The sequence below is a fragment of the Camelus dromedarius genome, chromosome 18 (genome assembly GCF_036321535.1).
Source record: "Camelus dromedarius isolate mCamDro1 chromosome 18, mCamDro1.pat, whole genome shotgun sequence".
In the NCBI taxonomy this organism is placed as follows: domain Eukaryota; kingdom Metazoa; phylum Chordata; class Mammalia; order Artiodactyla; family Camelidae; genus Camelus; species Camelus dromedarius.
In genome coordinates, this window is record NC_087453.1 from 18,427,279 (window position 1) to 18,443,868 (window position 16,590).

The window sequence follows — 16,590 nt, forward strand, 5'->3', positions numbered from 1 at the left end:
CACTTAGGAGCCCCAAAGCATGACCGTTGATTCCAGGGAAGATTGGCCCAGCTTGGGATGCATATACCCCCTGCACACACTGATGAAGAGGATGTGGAATGGGGTTGAGGCCAAGGAAATAAGGGCACAGAGTACACAACACTTAAAAGCAGCTACTGGAGGAAGGGTGAGTGAGGCAGAGTAAGAACTCAGCAACTGTCCCATCTCCAGGCTGAGCCCAGAGTCACAGTGGATCAATCTTTCTCATTTAAAAAAACAAATCAAAACAAAAACCAAAAACAACTTTATTTGACAAAAGACAAAAACAAAAGTTATTTACAGTAGTTTTTTGCTCAAATAATTCAACGGGATAACTGTGCTTCTCCTCCAGGTTTATCTCACAACCAAATCAAGCAGACGCTGCCCTACCCCCAGCCTCCTCATCTTGTACAAGGCAGGAATGCCAACCAGAATTCAGCAGCATGGCTCCCTCACCCCTTACCACCTCCACTGCTCAGTGCACTGTGGGAAGGGAAAAATCCCACCCTAGCCCAATGTATTTGTAGAGTCCCCTGCTGCAAGTGTCTTGCAACAGTCATACCAGACTTGGGCTCACAGACACAGGTGGGGTGGAGGAGGCTGGGCAAACAGCAGCTTCAACTAATCTTGAAGCTGCCATGTTCATTCTTCCCCAGCTGGGCCTCAGGAGGGTGAGGATCCCTGATCCCCCCAGGGCATGTGAGGAGAGGCACAGGGAGCGGGGGAAGCAAAAGAGTGAGCCTAGAAAACTTGCCCATCATCAGAGAGCAAAGCTCCCTCTCCTTAAATAACCAATCCCCACTCCCACAGCAATGGGTGGGCCAAGCCATTCAGAAATGGGGGAGCCTCCCTGAAGTCTTCAGGGATCATCCCAGAAAGGACAAAAAGTATGTTGCTGCCTTTCTCCCGGCCAGGCCCACCCAAATCAGCCAACACCCAGAAACTCTCCCCCAGTGCCCAACCTGGCAACCTCAGGAAACTACAGGCTGGGGTTCCTGATGGGTCGTTTGGCCCAGTAACAATGTTATTCAGAACAAAAATATTTTAGCTAATAACCTAGGATTAGTGTTTCTTAGGATATACTAGAAAGGTGGGGTATATTGCTGTCAGCAATGAAACAGCACAAAAAAAAAGGAGGGAGGAGAGTAAGACTAACTGTGATCTGTTTCACTGTGAAGTTCAGGGCAGAGGCTTCTGCGACTCCAATGTAAAGAAAGGTGCAACACAAGGACTCACAGTGAATAGTATTGGTAACTGACTTCCAGCCCCAGCCTCCTCTGAAGGCAGTTCCACAGGCAGCTGAGGGCACTATTCCATGCTTCCTCAGGAATAGTTTCCTGCCACCATGGTGGGAAAAACTGCCCATCTGAGTCAGCTAAAAGGGCTTCCTGACCAGTAGATGGCTCACTTCTCTCCAAATAGGAGCTATAGGGAGCTTTTGACATTCTGGCCCCACTAATCCAAGTTCCTAAAAGGAATTCAAGACTTAGGCTGCAGGGTGAAGCTTTCAAGGATAGAGAAGGGGAAAACATTAAAGAGAAAACAAAACAAAACAAAACATCCCACTGCCTCAGTCTAGCTTACCTCCCCCTCCCCCACCCCCACAATACAGTAAAAACAAAAACAAACCAAAAAATACACCTCTCTGTTTATCATCCTTCTCTGCTCCACACCTAGAAGGTTTGGTCAGATTCTTCGTTGGACCCTCTTACTGGCTGTGGCTTTATCCCCTTCTATGCATGATGCAGAGAAGCCAAAGCCCATAATAGTTTTGTTTTGTTTTTTTGTAAACCAAACCAACAATAAAACAACCATTTGGAATTTCACAGATTTAGCTGGTCCCCCAAATGAAAATACTCCTTCCTTGTAAAACAATCACCAATCGCAGTGGTGGATTATTCCCAGTTCATCAGACTCCATCACGAAAAGCACTCTCATTCCCCACACCTGGGCTAACTACTCCCATTAATGCAAACCACAGCAAAGAGGGGAAAATAAACACAAAGTTTAGCAAAAACCTAAACATTCAGGTGGAGTCGGTTCTGTTACATCTTCTGGGTTCCTCTTTTGTTCACTTATGAACTTGGAATGTCCACACTTGGCTTAACAAAAAGAGGCCCTGTCTGGGGCAACTTGGACCCAGCATAGATCTGGTCTGAACTTGGCAGGGTTCCTGTGCCCAGCCCAGGAAAGCAGGCTGGAACAAAGGTGTCCTGGGGATTCTCTGAAGAAGCAGCAGCAGCACCATGCCTGTCTCCGATCTCTTGGTCTCATCACTGAGGAGGCCTGGAGAAATGGCAGAGTCAGCAGAGGAGAGGTCCCATCACAGCGCAGGGACACCAGTTGGCGTCTTCCTGCTGAAGACCTCTGGACAGAGGAGATGATCCGATGTTTGGCAGTGATCCAAAGAAAACCCTCTGTAAGAAAGGGAACCAAAACGGAAACCCAGGACAGCTGGCTCGAGCCTCGAGCACCCTTGTTGGCAAATGCCTACTTGGGGTTTTCAGAGACTAGGGAAATGGGAGTACGCAGTAATGGGGGCGATGGGTCCTGCTGCTTCTGGAGCTCCATCTCAGCAGCCCTCTGTAGCGCCACCTCCACCAGCAGCTGAAAGCTGCTGAAGTCCTCCTTGTCCTGCTCAGGGGGTGTGGGTGGTGGTGTGTTGAAGAGTCCACCTGTGGGGCTTCCAGCTTCAGCCCTGGTCAGCAGGGTGAGTGTGCTACCAGGGGTCACCAGAGGCTTGGAGGGCTCTAGCTCGCCTTGTGGGAAGGCGGCTGCTGGCTTCTCTCCCTGGCCTGAGTGGAGCGGCACTGAGCACACTGATAAGGAGAGCACATTGGTGGGGGCTGGTACAGACACAGCCAGCACTGAGGGGCTGCCGCCACGGGGGAGGGCCACATCTGAGGCCTTACCCCCTCGGCGGGAGATGGTGTACTGGTTAGGGTCTTTGCCATCCTTCCGAAGCATGTCTGGGAGAAGCCGCCGCCGGGCGTTGATGAACCAGTTACATATCTGGAATGAGTATAAGGGACTGTGATCAGTTTATTTGATCAAAATCAGCCACAAAGCACCTACGTTCCAGGCACTAGGAACACAGCAGCAAACAGTTTAGGCACAATCCCAGCCCTCAGAGATTCATGATGGGAAGAGAGAGTTGAAGAAGAGATCATATAAATGAAAATAAAATTGCAACTGTGATCCAGCTAAAGAAGGGAAGGTATGTTGGTGCCGCTGAAGACAATAATGGGAAGACCCCGTCTAGTCTTTGTAGACTCAGGGTAGTAGTCTCTGAGGAAATGGCTTGCAAATTGAGAGCTGAAGGATAAGCAGTAGGTTAGGTGGGAGTCGAGAAGGGAGAAGAGTGTTCCATTTGGAGGGAATCTCTGAAAAGACCTGGTGGCAGGTGGCAGCAAAGTGCCTGTGAGCTCAGAGAAGGAAGACCTGTCTACATGGAGCTCGGAGTGGTAACTAGAGGTTACCTCTGATGATGGGGATTTGGTTCTTTATTCTAAGGGCGATGGGGAGCTGAAGGAGGTTTTTAGCAAAGAAGTGACCTGCTATGTGGAAAACAGTAAAAGGAGGGAGAAAGGTTCGTAGTTCAAGTTAGGTTAAGGGAGATAACAAATATTTTATCTGTTGGGAAACTGGAAAGGACAGGACCTGGTGCCCAGTTGGATATGAGTATATGAAAGAAGAGAGGGGATGGTGCCAAGGGTGATTCACTTCTAAGTTTCTGGAGTAGTCTTGAGTATGCCAGAGAAAGAGCCACAAAGACACCACGGGACTGTCAGAAGAAAACTAGGATCAGTGGTTCCAGATGAATTCGGCCAACATCCTCAAGTCTTATCTCCCTAACATGCTGCTGAGAAAGCTGCCATTTACCTTGACCCCATTCCTGTCTAGCTGATTGTTTAGGTCAATCCTTTTGGATCTATACATGAGGCATGACATTTCTTGTTGTTCAGTGGTATGCTGCAAAGCCGGGACATAACTAGCACCCTGTCCCCTATCTGTCTGGACTCTTTTTAATAGCCCACAGCGTTACAGCTCTCCAATCCAGCCTCTTCACCAGTGGTCACTCACTCCTCTTTCTAAAATGTGAAGACTCTTATTCCTGTTCTAGAAAACTGTCATTTGTCTCCTACTGCCTACAGAATCAAGTCCAGACTCCTGGGCCCAGGTGTTAAAACCCTCCCCTATCATGGCCTATCTTCCCAGCCCTTGTATTCTTCTTCATGTGAAATTGCTCACCAGCCCTTATTCAGGCCCTGTGCTTAAAAAAAAAGGAAAGGAAAGAAAATAGCTCCATGCCTTTGCACATTACATTCCTTCTTTCTGGAATACCCTCTTCGCTACCTGGAGAATGCCTACTCCTCTAAGTATTGACTGATCTAAGATGTTAGAGACAGGGCCAGAGCAGAGAAATGGACTCAAAACACATCTCTCTTCTGCTGCAGCTGCTGTAGGGCCTGGCGGTTTCTTTTCATACTTGAATGAATCACACCAAGAAGAGAGATTACTGTTCAGGAAGAGTGTGAATAGTTTCTGCATACCTGAGAGGAGCAGGTACCTAATCATGGCATCATTCCTGATCATCTAAAAGATCAGCCACTCAAACCCTCTTTCCTCTCATTTACTCCTAACAGCCTGGAGATGTGACAAGACTGATTCTGTAACACCTCACCTGGGTATTATTTAAACAGTTATGGATTAGGCTAGGAAACAGTTTCTTAGCTGCATGGCTGGTGTACATGCATAAATATAAAACATGTTCTTCCTTAAATAGGCAAATGTAACCCCTTATTTTCTCCAAGTCCTTCTCCCTCTCTTGCCCTCCACTTGAGGAGCTGCCACAGGGAAAAAGCTGCCCAGTCACTTTCTTGCTAACACAAAAGTAGCTAGAGAGAAACACTAGTGACTGGGGGAGAGGCTTTGGTGTGGCCTGGTAGGTCACACATCTAGGGATCTTTCTGGGAGCCTTTGCTGAGAGTTTACCAATACCTGCCTTTACTGAGCACTATACATCTGTGCAATTTTCTTCCAACAGTTGTATCAGTCCTATGAGTTTGATCAACTCCCATTTTCCTGATGAACATATGTAAAGCTCAGCCTGCAGAAGTCAGGCAGGATTCTACCTCCAGCCAGGGATACCCAGCCTGGGCCTTTGGGTCTAGGGGAATGGGAGTTTCTACTCTCTGAATCTTTCTCTCAGGACCCTGGAGCCCAGCTTATTTTATGCACTGAAACAGTCAGGTTAGAACTTCTCACTTTCCTGTTTTCCTTTTCAAGGTTTTGCACTCACTCAAATAATATTCACTGAGTGCTTACAATGTGCCAGGCCCAGTTCTTGGTGCTTTTGTTAATTAAAATGACATACATTCTGCCCTGTGGAGCTTACGTCTAGTTCCATCTAGTTTCTATCTAGTTGCAGAGACTGGCAATGAACAAACATAATGAATAGCCACAAATAAGGAAACAGACAAGAATAAAGCGGTAGTATATAAAGATAAGAAAGACTTCTGTAGATAAGAAGTCTGGGAAGGTTGAGACCTAACGGATAAGAAAGAACCAGCCCTATAGAAAGCTGAGGGAACAATGTTCTAGACAGAGGGAACAGCAAATGCCTAGGTCCTGAGGCAAGAAAGGGTTTGGTTTAAGGAACAGAGCAGCAGGCTGGGCTGATTCCACTAGGTCAGAACACCATGGTAAAACCATCAAAAGGGCCTAAACAATGGCTTGACCTAGTTTTCATACTGTAGGTCCTTCTCCTGGTCCTGTATTTTCTCTCCTCTCAGTTTATCAACAGATACTTACAGAGCACGTAGCAGCTGCTGTAGTGGGGAGAAAAGACAGGAACCCTTCCCCCTCACCTCCCCTGTGCTGAGATGTTGGGAACTTCGTGGGCTGCAGCAATGCCTAACATTCTTCTAACGTTTGCTGAATGGATCAAACCCCAGCTCTCCTCAGGACTCCTGTACCAGTTTCTACCCCTGCCTATCATCTTTCTTGGCTTGTACCTGGGCAAGCCCTTGGGTACCATCTTTCTGTGGACTCTATCTGTCTCTACCCAGCCAAAGGGATAGCCACCTATGACAAGCGCTGGTGCCTTGAGTTGACATGGCTCCTTGCCCAGCAGCCTGCAGCTGTACTTATTCCACAGGTGACTCAAATATAGCACTAAGCTCTAGGTCCTGTGAGGCTGGAGAGTTCCTGGGCAAGGCAGAGCCAGAGGCTTCTTGTGGTTTCTCTCCCTCTCCATTCCAGCCTGAAAAAGACTTGCCTCTGGGGTTCTCATTTACCCCTCTTTTATCTGTATGGTTCTCTCAGTACAACCAAGCACAAACACAACAGCAGGCATCAGCAGACACTGGTTGAATTGCTCACCCCTATCCTGGCTAGAGTTGCAGGGGAGCCCCGAGGGAGAAGCAAGGCTGAACAGTTGGGTGGATGAAGGAACTAAGGACTTTTGATACCAGCTATCATGCCAACCATCTCACTTGCATGTTTAATCTACTTGAAAGCCTGGAAAGTAGTAAACAGTATCCCCAAAGTACTACATGGGGACCTGGAACTCAGAGATGAAAGAACTTGCCCAAAGTCACAGAGCCTCTGAGTGCAGAGCTGGCATCCAAACCCAGGTCTTCTGGCTTTACGGCCCATACTGCTATTCTCATTATGCTTTGCTGTGTTTTACCAAACAGGAACAAAATGGATAGCTGAAAACCATTATAATCCTAAAAACAAACACTTGTTGAACACAAAACATACCAGGTGCTGTTCTGAACATTTCCCATCTAACAACTCATTTAATTTTCAACAGCCTATGAGACAGGTTCTGTAATGATCTCCATTTTATTTGAACCGTTGAAGAAAACAGAGGCCATAATCAGAGAGGTTCAGTAACTTGCTCAAGGTCACAAGTGCAAAGGCTGGGATCTGATCCAGACAGCCTGGTTCCAGGCAACTACCACTGCCAAGTAAAGATAAAAGACTGAAGAATCAGCCTGAGGCCTTTTCTTCTTGCTCAGATGCTTCCGTCTCCCCATCCTGCAGCTGCCTCCTTAGCTATCTGTGCTATAGGAGAGCGCTGCACCTCTCCACCTAACCCCAGTATGCAGGGGAAACATGACTTGGGTCAAATGGAGTAGGGACCAGTGTTTTTGTTGAGAGCAGTCTTGGGGAGGGGAGCCTGGTGTTTATTAGCATATGTGTGGGCACCTAGCCTCTAGCTGTACCTCCCATTTTGGCTTATAATTCTGAGACGAGAACAGGAGAAAAACATCTATACACACACTCCCCCACATGCTCACTCTGGTCCGCAGAAAACTTGGCAGCTTACTTACTGTTTTGTCTTCTCATCCGATAGAAATGCACAGCTGAGGGGGGCCAGGCAAAGGCAGGAGGCCTGAGTGCACCACCAGTGCCAGCTGTGATAACAGGCTGTGCAGATTTTCTATAGTCCCTTCCAGCTGCCTGACCCATGCCTAAGTCAGGAAAAAAGCATGTGACTTGCCCCAACTCAAGGTCCTTGGGGAAGTGGTAGGAGAATGCCAAGGTGAATTCTGTGATTGATATGGCAAAACACAGGCTAGGTCCAGAAAGCCTGTCTCTACCATAAAACAGGGCGCTATCCGAAAGGCTGCTATCCTGTCAGTATTTTTTTTTTAAATCAGAGGCCAAGATGAAGGACACAGGAGGAATCACTGTGGCAAATGGGAGTGGGAAGGGCACCAGGGAGCTGATGAAGGCCACAAGGACCAGAGCAGGGCGTTTGAAGGCTACACAAGTGCTTTAATTTTAATGTCTTTTCAACCCTGAAAGACAAAAGCAAAAGAGGGGAGAGAAGTGAGGGCATGGAGATAGCTTTCCGAAACACCATGGTCCCTCCATTTGTGTGGTGACCGCCCATATCCAGGTGCTCCTAAAGGCAGCTGGCTGTATTAGAATCACCTTGAAGGAGATTTTTTTTTTCAAAAACACTTTCTCATCTGCTTTATAGATCGGGGGTTGGGAGGAGGGGTGAAATCAGAAACGTGTGTTTTTAAACAAGCTACCCAGAGTTCTGTCACCCAAGCTTAGGAACCAATGGTAACCCACTGGTTTAACTTGTCCTTGCGGGCCAAACCCTTTATTTAAGCAAAAAAGCTTATACAGAAACTCAAAAAATATATGTAGATGGAAGGCCTTGAGGTGGGGAGACAGACATTGCCACCAGGAGGAAACTGGGGCAGCTAGCTTGGGAGCCAGAGTAAGGAGAGCGGCTTTGAACAGTAAAAGTTCACTGAGGACAGGGCCAGGCCACCCCTCACCTCACAGCAGGCCACTACAGCTTCTGCACCAGCCTCTTTTCTCACCCTGTACTAGTATCAGAGGGACAACCTCCCCGTTCCTTCAAGCCGGTCAGGACTCCATTCATATGCAGCTTCCTGAGAGAACCCTTGCCTACCAGGGCAGCTCAGCTGACACCACACTGGTAATTAATCACATTGAATTCCTAGTCCTTTAAATAATGTGCCCTCCCCACCCACCCCATGCCAGAAGCTACCCAAAGGCAGGAATAGTGCCTGTTCCACTGCTGGGTTTCCAGCACACAGCACTAAGTCTGGCACAGAGCACACCCCCAATCAATATTACACTGAAGGAATGGGCATGAATCCTCCCTGCCAGGCTTACCTTCCCTCCCCAACAGGCAGCCCCTTAGAACAGTTAGAAACCACAGTGATAAAGTGGGCTTAGAGGGTATCACTGGGACCTGTGAAAATCCTTCACAAATGACTTTTTTTGTTTTACCCTCTCAACTGCCTAGCCCCAGGCAACTACCACCAGTCCAGTTAGTTAAATGACTCATTGACTTGCTAATGAGATCACTCCTGGGCTGTTAGGAGGAGACAATCAAAAGAGATGTCCCTAGGGAGAGAGAAAACAAGCTTAGCAAAATGTTGATGCTTGTTGCAGCCAGGTGATTGGTGCCAGAGGTGCATTATAATATTCTCTTCCTTTTGTGGATATTTGCAAATGTTAATAAACAATGAAAATTTTAAAAATTAAATACAGGGAAAAGAGATGCCTCCAGGGACTTAAACTAACTTTTCCAGATTGAGGAGCCACTACATTTCCTTACTTCTGAGATCCTGCCTATTGGTATTTCCAGCACTGTTATCTTCATTTTCTGTCACTTCAGCAATTATTTATTTACTGAACACCTACCAGATGCCAGGCACTGAACTAAATACTTGGGATACAGTGATAAATAAGACTAGCCTCTGGAGTTTAGTGTGTTCTAAAAAGCAGTCAAGTCCAATGCTAACTTAGTCCCAGTGCTGTGGGAGCATACAGCTCCTCTAGGGGTGAGGTCAGGGGTGAGAACAAAATGGTCTGGGGTATATCCATCAGTGTGGCAGGAATGTGGAGGGCCAGGGATGAGGCCCGCTATGAGTCAGGGACAGCTGATGTCAACAGGTTGGCAAAAATCATTGAAGGGTATTAGGTAGGGGAGTGACACATGATCAGATAATGATAGGTTAAACCAGGGTAGAAAAAAGTCATATTCCAGAAATATTTAAGGGGTAAATGTATACGAACTAGTGAGACCAAACAAGCTGAGAGAGAGCTATCAAGGGGATCCCCTTAGGAAGGGAAGGAGCCAGCTTAGAGAAGTTATTAGTCAGGAAATCTGAGGTGCCTGTGAGACTTTCAAGCAGAGATGTACAGCTGGTGTTGTTTGGGATTCATGGTACAGTTTCCATCAAGGAGTGCCCAGAGGGTCCTCACTGCTCCTTAACTCTCAGCATGACTCTAGAGCAGGGTAGCCACCATTGGAACCCCTCCTACTGGGGGATGCCAGGATGCAGCTGGCCCTTTTTCAGAAGTCTCCAGCAGCCCAAGACTTACATTTCTGTAAGTGGGATCTGGGAATATGCCATCCTAGGGGCGTACTAGTTCTCCACAAGAATGTTTTGGTTTTGTGTTTCCATTTTGATCGTAAGTAGGAGCACTGTGGCCTCTAGCAACCCAGACTTGCTCAGCTCCGGAGTCAACGCCTCTGTCATACTATACACCATAGTGCAGTCGGCAAAACACCACCCACCATGTTACATTAATGCAGTTAGATGGAACTGCATTGGTTTTAACATTTATTTACCCTGGAAAACTGGTTATTTTATAGTTGTATATGACAGCAAAAGCAAGAAGGTTTTTTTTTTTAACCTAATTTTATGTTTGTACATGCTTAAGTGATGTGATAAAAATTATTCAAGTCAACATGCTGAGGGGAGGCAGGGCCATGAAAAATATTTTCTTTAAAAGGAGTCAGTACATTACTCAGATGAGAGAAACAGTGTCCTTGACAAAAAGCAATTTCAATGGTGTGACAAGTGGTTTGACAGCACAGGTACGAGGCACACTAGAACACAAAGCAGTGGCCTCAACCCTAGGCTGGGGGAGTCACAGAATGCTTTCATGAGAAAATGCTTACATGGAATGAGCCAGGTTCAGAAAGGTCAAGAAGAAGCCAAGGGAGAAGGCCCAGAGGCCTGAGGGTTCAAGAGCCCCAGAGACAGGAAGAACTAGGCTGCAGGCGGGAAGACTAGCAGAGAGGCTATGTAGGTAATCCAGGCTCTTAGGCGCCAGTCTTCGCCTGTGCTGTCCTACATCCTGTGAGTTCAAGTCCACCTCTTCTGGGAGGCCTTTTGAGGCTCAGGCCTGCTCAGACGCCCTGCCCTGGATCTCTGCTGCCATCTGTCCCAGCAGTGATCACTTTTTGCAAACATCAGTGGCCAAGTCTTCCCTCGCTATCCCATCCAGACTAGACACTCCTTGAGGGTAGGAATGTGTCTGGATCCTCTCTGGGATCCCAACTCTACCCAGCATGGAGCTGGCATAGTGCAGCGCTCAACAGTACACTGTGAGATACCAGGAACTGCTAGGCCAGACCTATCATCTAGGAGGGACGAGGAGGAAAAGGAGAGTAGAAGCACCCACCCTGTGCCAAACACTTCACAGTGAGCCCTGAATTCTTCTTCTTAGTCCCCCTGCCCCCCACCCCCCCCACTGGCTATGAAAATGCTACAATCACCTCCCTTTTTCAGATGAGGAAACACGAGGCTGAGAGAGGAGGCAGTGCCTTGGCCAAGGTCCAGGCTTCCTCTTGTGGAGAAGAAGGGATCTGAGTCAGGGTCTGTAATTCTAGAGCCTTTCTCATAGACTCCAATTAACCACTGCCCAGCAAGTATCAAGTCAGGTGATGCGAGTTCTGAGGGCTGAACACTCACCGCGAGGCTTCATGGAAGAGGGACAGAAGCTGGCAGATGTGGGAGGTTCAGAGTAGGGTAAGGGAAGGAGGGACAGACAGCACTATGGATTGGAGTAACGGGCCAGAAAAGAGGAGATAATACCTTACACTCTGACAAAAAGTGGATAACATGATTTTTTGAGTGTTTGTGGTTTACAAAGCACTTTCACATTCAGTTCTGAATCTGTTCCTCGCAACTGTTCAGTCAGGCAATCTAACCCCACTTTACAGATGGGAAATCAAGACATGGTTCATAACTCCTATGTGGCAGAACGGGGTTTTGAACCCATACCATTTCTGCCCTCTCCATACCATGATTCCAGTTTCTGCCCTCTCCATACCATGATTCCAGTTTCTGCCCTCTCCCTACCATGATTCCAATTAATTTTTTAACCATATTGAAGATCACTAGCTGCCCCCTGAAACCAAGTTGCCACCAAGCACCGATCTGTCTTCTCACCCTCTCACAGCCTCCAATGTTAACAGTGACACCTAGACATTAACAACAATTCCTTGCCTCTTCAGAATGCTCCAAAATCTGAAATCTAGCTCACGCAATTGTCTTCCCTTGAGGCAGAGAGGGTGGGTATTCTCATTTGACCCAAGAAGAAACTGAGGCCCAGAGAAGGGAGGTAACTGGCCTAAGGCCACACAATTGAGTCAGAGACAAGGCTGGGAGAGGACTAGAACCCAGGTCTCCTGCTACCCCCTCCTTACCTGCAGCACTGACAGGTTGGTCTGTCCAGAAAGGCTCAGCTTCTCCTGCTCTGAGGGGTAGGCGTTGTAGCGGTGCAAGTACAGCCAGTCCCGGAGGATCTTCACTGACTCCTTGGGCAGGTTCCCTCTGCGCTTCCTCTTGCCTGCCAGGGAGAGGAGGCCTTCATCCTCACCCAGGTCACTGTCTGACATGGTGTCTCGGGAAGGCCTGAAACAGATGACAAAGGGGATGGGGACACTATTACCATGCACTGCGTGTGACACTTCTCCTAGTCTCCCGCATCATTTCTAGAGCCTGTGACACCAGAAACATTCAGTTCAAAGTCTCAGGCTATACCAAAGCCGAGCAAGTTAGAAGGATGAGTCCAAAATGTCTCTATTTCAAGAGGCCAGTAACTACTGAAATATATGGCAGATCAGATCGTTAATAAGCAGTACCAGACTAGAGGTCTGTTTTCCATGCTCTGTACTGAGCACTTCACATTTATTATCTCATTCAGCCCTCGAAATGTCCTTGTAAGGGAGACACTATTATCATCATCATTTTATAGATGAGAAAAACCAAGGCCCAGAGAGATTAAGAAAGTCACCCAAGATGGCTGTTAAACAGAGTTACCATGTGACCCAGTAATTTCACTTCTAAGGTAGCTAGCTACCCAAGAGAAATGAAAACTTACGTCCACACAAAACTTTGTACAAAAATGTTAATAGTAACATTATTCATAATAGCCAAAAGGGAAACAACCCAAGTGTCCTCCAACAGATGAATGGGCTAAACAAAGTGTGGTGTATCCATAACACAGTGGAGTATTATTCGACCATAAAAAGGAAGTCCGACCCATGCTACAATATAGATGAACCTTGCAAATATTATGCTAAGTGAAAGAAGCAAATCACAAAAAAATCCCACACATTATATGATTCTACTTTTATGAAACGTCCAGAATGAGGTGGAGGGTGATAGAAGACTGAAAGCTAAAGGGTATGGAGTTTCTTTTCCAGTGATAAAAATGTTCTAAAATTGATTGTGGGGATGGTTGCATAGTTGTGAATATACTAAAAACCATTGTTTTGTTTGTTTTAAATGGGTAAGTTCTATGGTATGTGAATTATATCTCAATAAAGCTGTTACGAAAAAAAAAATCTCACCTCCAAGATAATTGTATGGAAGTAGGATTTGGACCAAGATAGCTTGCCCCTCCCCCATACCATCTTGCCTACCAGGTCTCCCAAGACACAGTGAGGCATCTGGAAAAGCTAGCCTCCATGGTCTTACAGCAATCCATATTAACATTTACTGTGTATCTACTATGTACCCTGCAGAGATGTTGAGTCATCCCTACTGGTTGTCTCTCAGACATTCTTTGTCATCTGGCCCCTGCCTGGTCCAGGAATCAGTTCCTCAAAAATCCAGACAAATGAGCAAGGCTGGGCTCTGGTCCCTCCAATTTGGCTGTGTGACCTTGAGCAAGCATCCTCCCCTCTGGGCTCGAGCTTCCGCTTCATCTGTCAACTGAAGGAAGGTGTTTCCCTAGACCATCCAACTCAGTTGCTCATCCCCTGACAAACTTCTTGTTTGTACATGCAAAAGAGATTTACATTTTAAAACCAAAAGTTCCAGGACCTGCTGATGCCAGAATCTCAAGGCTCCTCCCTCCTCGGCCTTTTAACAGCTCCCTAGCAGGCTGGGCCAACAGACTCTGGCATCTCCCAGGTTTTGTTTCCTCGACTTGGGCCTGAGCCCAGATATCTGGGCTGGCTAGGCCAGGCTTTCGAGGGAAGGGTCTACCCTCCCAGCGAGGCCAGATGGGGGTGAGACAGTCATTGGTTAGAGGTGCCACTCCTCAGAGAGCACCAACAGCAGGCTGCTTTCTGAGGTCAGGTTTCCGAGGTTTAGCTTGCCAAGGCAGTTGGGATCTAGGCTCAAGCAGGGATGCAGCCCTGGCAACTTGTGGGAAGTTTACTCAAGGTTATCTGTACAAATTCCACCTTGGCTGCCAGTCAGGTCCCGGTCTGCGGAGTTCCAGGGGTGGCCCGTGGAGATGACCTCTCAGTCTACACAGACCTCTTCACCAGTGTCCTGTACCCCAGCCATGATTTTCACAGACAAATAGAGCAGACACACAGTTTACAAATCCCAGTCCGGGAGGCTTTCCACATACACACTTCACACTCACATCCAGACTCACCCACACCAGGCAACTCTCTTAACAGCACTCAGATAACTGGCACCAACCCATCGCTCAGTCCCTGGAACCCCCAAGATTTTCACAAATACAGCGGACACACAGTTTACAAATCCCACGTCTAGCACGAACAACTGGTAACACGCAACCAATTTCTGGATATTCGCCCACCCAATAACTCCAGTCGACCCACCCACCCACGATCTCTCGGACTGGGAAAACTCCAAAAGACATCAATGATCAGTTCTTACCCTAACTGGCCTGCGGCAGCACCCTCTCAACACACCACTCGGAGCACCCTGCTACACACTGGACGGCGCCGACCTGCAGCCACTCCCGCACGAACTTTCTGACAACTCCCACAGCTCGGCCGGACACTCCCCCGGGCGAGCGCTCACGCTGCATTCCCAGCAGTTCACACAAAGCGCGCAGCCTCCCCCGCGGCCCAGACCGGAGTCGGAGCACATGGCTCCCTGGGCGGCGGGGAATCGGCCTGCGCTCGGGGCGCTTGCACCCCTCAGCACCCCCAGCCCGCGTCAGACTGGGTGCTTCAGTTACCCCGCGGGCCCGCAATCCCGGTGGGGCGGGTGCTCTGGAAGAAAGAAAACTCACGTGTCTGTCCCTGGGCAGGAAAAAGTTTGGTTCCCACCCCCTTCCCCCGCCGCTCGACGCTGGCTGACTCTTCGGGGCGCGGGGCAGGCCGAGCCTGCGCGCTCGGCTTTGTGCTCCGAACTCGGCCCGGAGGGGGAGGGGAGGGGGCTGGGCTCCCACCTCCGCACCGCCCCCCCCAACTCTGCGCCCAGACTCCATGTTGGCCGCCCCCTGCCCCGGAGACTGCGCGCTTCCCCCGCGGGAGTCTCGGCTCACGCTCTGCCTGCCCGAGGGTCCCAGCGCGCACAAACTTTCTTCGGGTCGCCGGCCCCACGCGCCCCGCTTCCTTGGCCCGCCTGGGAGTGACAGATGCCTCAGAGACAGACTTTCCTTTGTTCCAAAGGAAAAGGGAACTCGCGCGGGCTCCCGGGCCCCCCCCCCCAGCTGCCCAGCGGGACCTTTCCGCTGCCCCCACCCGCAGCTGTCACTCTCGGGGGGCCCCTCCCCGGCTCCGCCGCGGCTGGGGGTTGGGGGGGCTGCCGGCGGTTAGCAACGTGCACTTTTGAAACCAAACAAACCCGCCCCCCGCGCGCTCACCCCGGCCCGAGGCAGGGGCGGCCCTCTACCAGGGTGGGATCGTAGGGAGCTGGGGTCTCCCAAAACGGCCCCAAGCGAACTTCCTCCGTGGGGGTGGGGCAGCCCCCCTCACCAGCCCCCGCCATCATCCCGCAGTCGGGACTCAAACATACTGGAGCTCACACACCCACAATCGCACGGGCTAGGACGACGCCCCCTCCCCCGCCGGGCCGAGAAAAAGAAACTTTCCAAGTTGTCCGCGCGCATCCCCCGTCCCCATCTGCCCCCCTTCTGCGCCTCACACTGACTTTTCCGAGCGGCTTTTCCGTCCACGCGGCCTTGGGCTCGGTCGCGGGCGTCCTGGCAGGGGGCGGGGGACGCCGGGGGAGCGCGCCGTGTACCTGCCGGGCCTGACACTCGGCCTGACAGCTCGCGGCTGGAAAGCACCTCGCGGCCTGACGTCAGATCCCCTCTCCTCCCCTCCGCTCTCTCCTCGCCCTCCCCCACCCGCCCTGAGGGAGAAAACAAACTTTGTGAGGAGCGCGGCGAGCTACGCCCACCCCCCGCGGGGCGGGCCAGCAGCGGCTAGGGGCTTCGCCCCGCCCACCGCCCCCGGAGGGGGCGGGGCCGGGAGGGCACCTTCTTCCTGCGCCCACCCCCACCCTCAGGAATGCCACATAGCCTCCGAAGAGGAGTGGTGGGAACCCAGATCGGGATTGTCCGCTTGGGGGCAGGAAGTGGCCTGTTCCTTCTTTTGGAGAGCGTTTCCGGAGCGCCTACTGTGTGCTCCACGCTGAGGGTGGGGGCCGTTACCCAGAGGAGAAATAATGCAAATCATGATGTTCGTTAGTCCGCTCACTCCACCAGGATCTCCCGCCAGCGGTTTGATGTTCCCCTTGCAACAAGAGGAAACTGAGGCCCAGTTAGTCCGGGTATTTACCCCAGCTGGTAAGAGAATGCGACGCCTCTTTTGCCCTCAGGGGTCCGTAGAGTTGGGTAAAAGGCTTCCTCGAACACCACCCCAAAGCACGTAGCCCCAGGGTCTATCACACAAGTGGCGACCAGAGATACAAACAGCCAATGCTTAAAGAGTGTTTATAACACAAGGACGCTAAGCGAGGCACTGCGTGTGTATCACCCTCGCTTATGGGGTAGGTGCTGTTATATGTCAGTCCTTGGTTTGCCCATGAGCTGCTTTGACTTTGCTTCCTG

At 49.8% G+C, this 16,590-nt stretch overlaps 1 protein-coding gene across 3 annotated transcripts; it reads right to left on the minus strand.

The window, feature by feature from the left end:
• Positions 1-268: 268 nt before the first annotated feature.
• Positions 269-15,877, minus strand: TGIF2 (TGFB induced factor homeobox 2). Of its 3 annotated transcripts, none has more exons than XM_010975202.3 (3): positions 15,687-15,877; positions 12,026-12,233; positions 269-3,030 (listed from the first exon to the last, which is right to left on the minus strand). In XM_010975202.3, the coding sequence occupies exons 2-3, from the start codon at positions 12,215-12,217 to the stop codon at positions 2,509-2,511; spliced, it is 714 nt and encodes a 237-aa protein (XP_010973504.1). In that variant the 5' UTR covers positions 12,218-12,233; positions 15,687-15,877; the 3' UTR covers positions 269-2,508. The 3 variants fall into 3 exon arrangements, with proteins under 3 accessions (XP_010973504.1, XP_031289729.1, XP_031289728.1); XM_031433869.2 differs by lacking the exon at positions 15,687-15,877 and adding an exon at positions 14,824-14,881; XM_031433868.2 differs by lacking the exon at positions 15,687-15,877 and adding an exon at positions 14,463-14,776.
• Between the last annotated feature and the right edge of the window lie 713 nt (positions 15,878-16,590).

What these genes read in the sequence shown, in the direction of transcription:
- TGIF2 (XM_010975202.3), bottom strand. Translation starts at nt 12,217, where the DNA reads ATGTCAGACAGTGACCTGGGTGAGGATGAAGGCCTCCTCTCCCTGGCA. An exon ending in CCAACCTGTCAGTGCTGCAG is followed by an intron (nt 3,031 to 12,025) that starts GTAAGGAGGGGG and finishes TACTCATTCCAG; the next exon opens with ATATGTAACTGGTTCATCAA.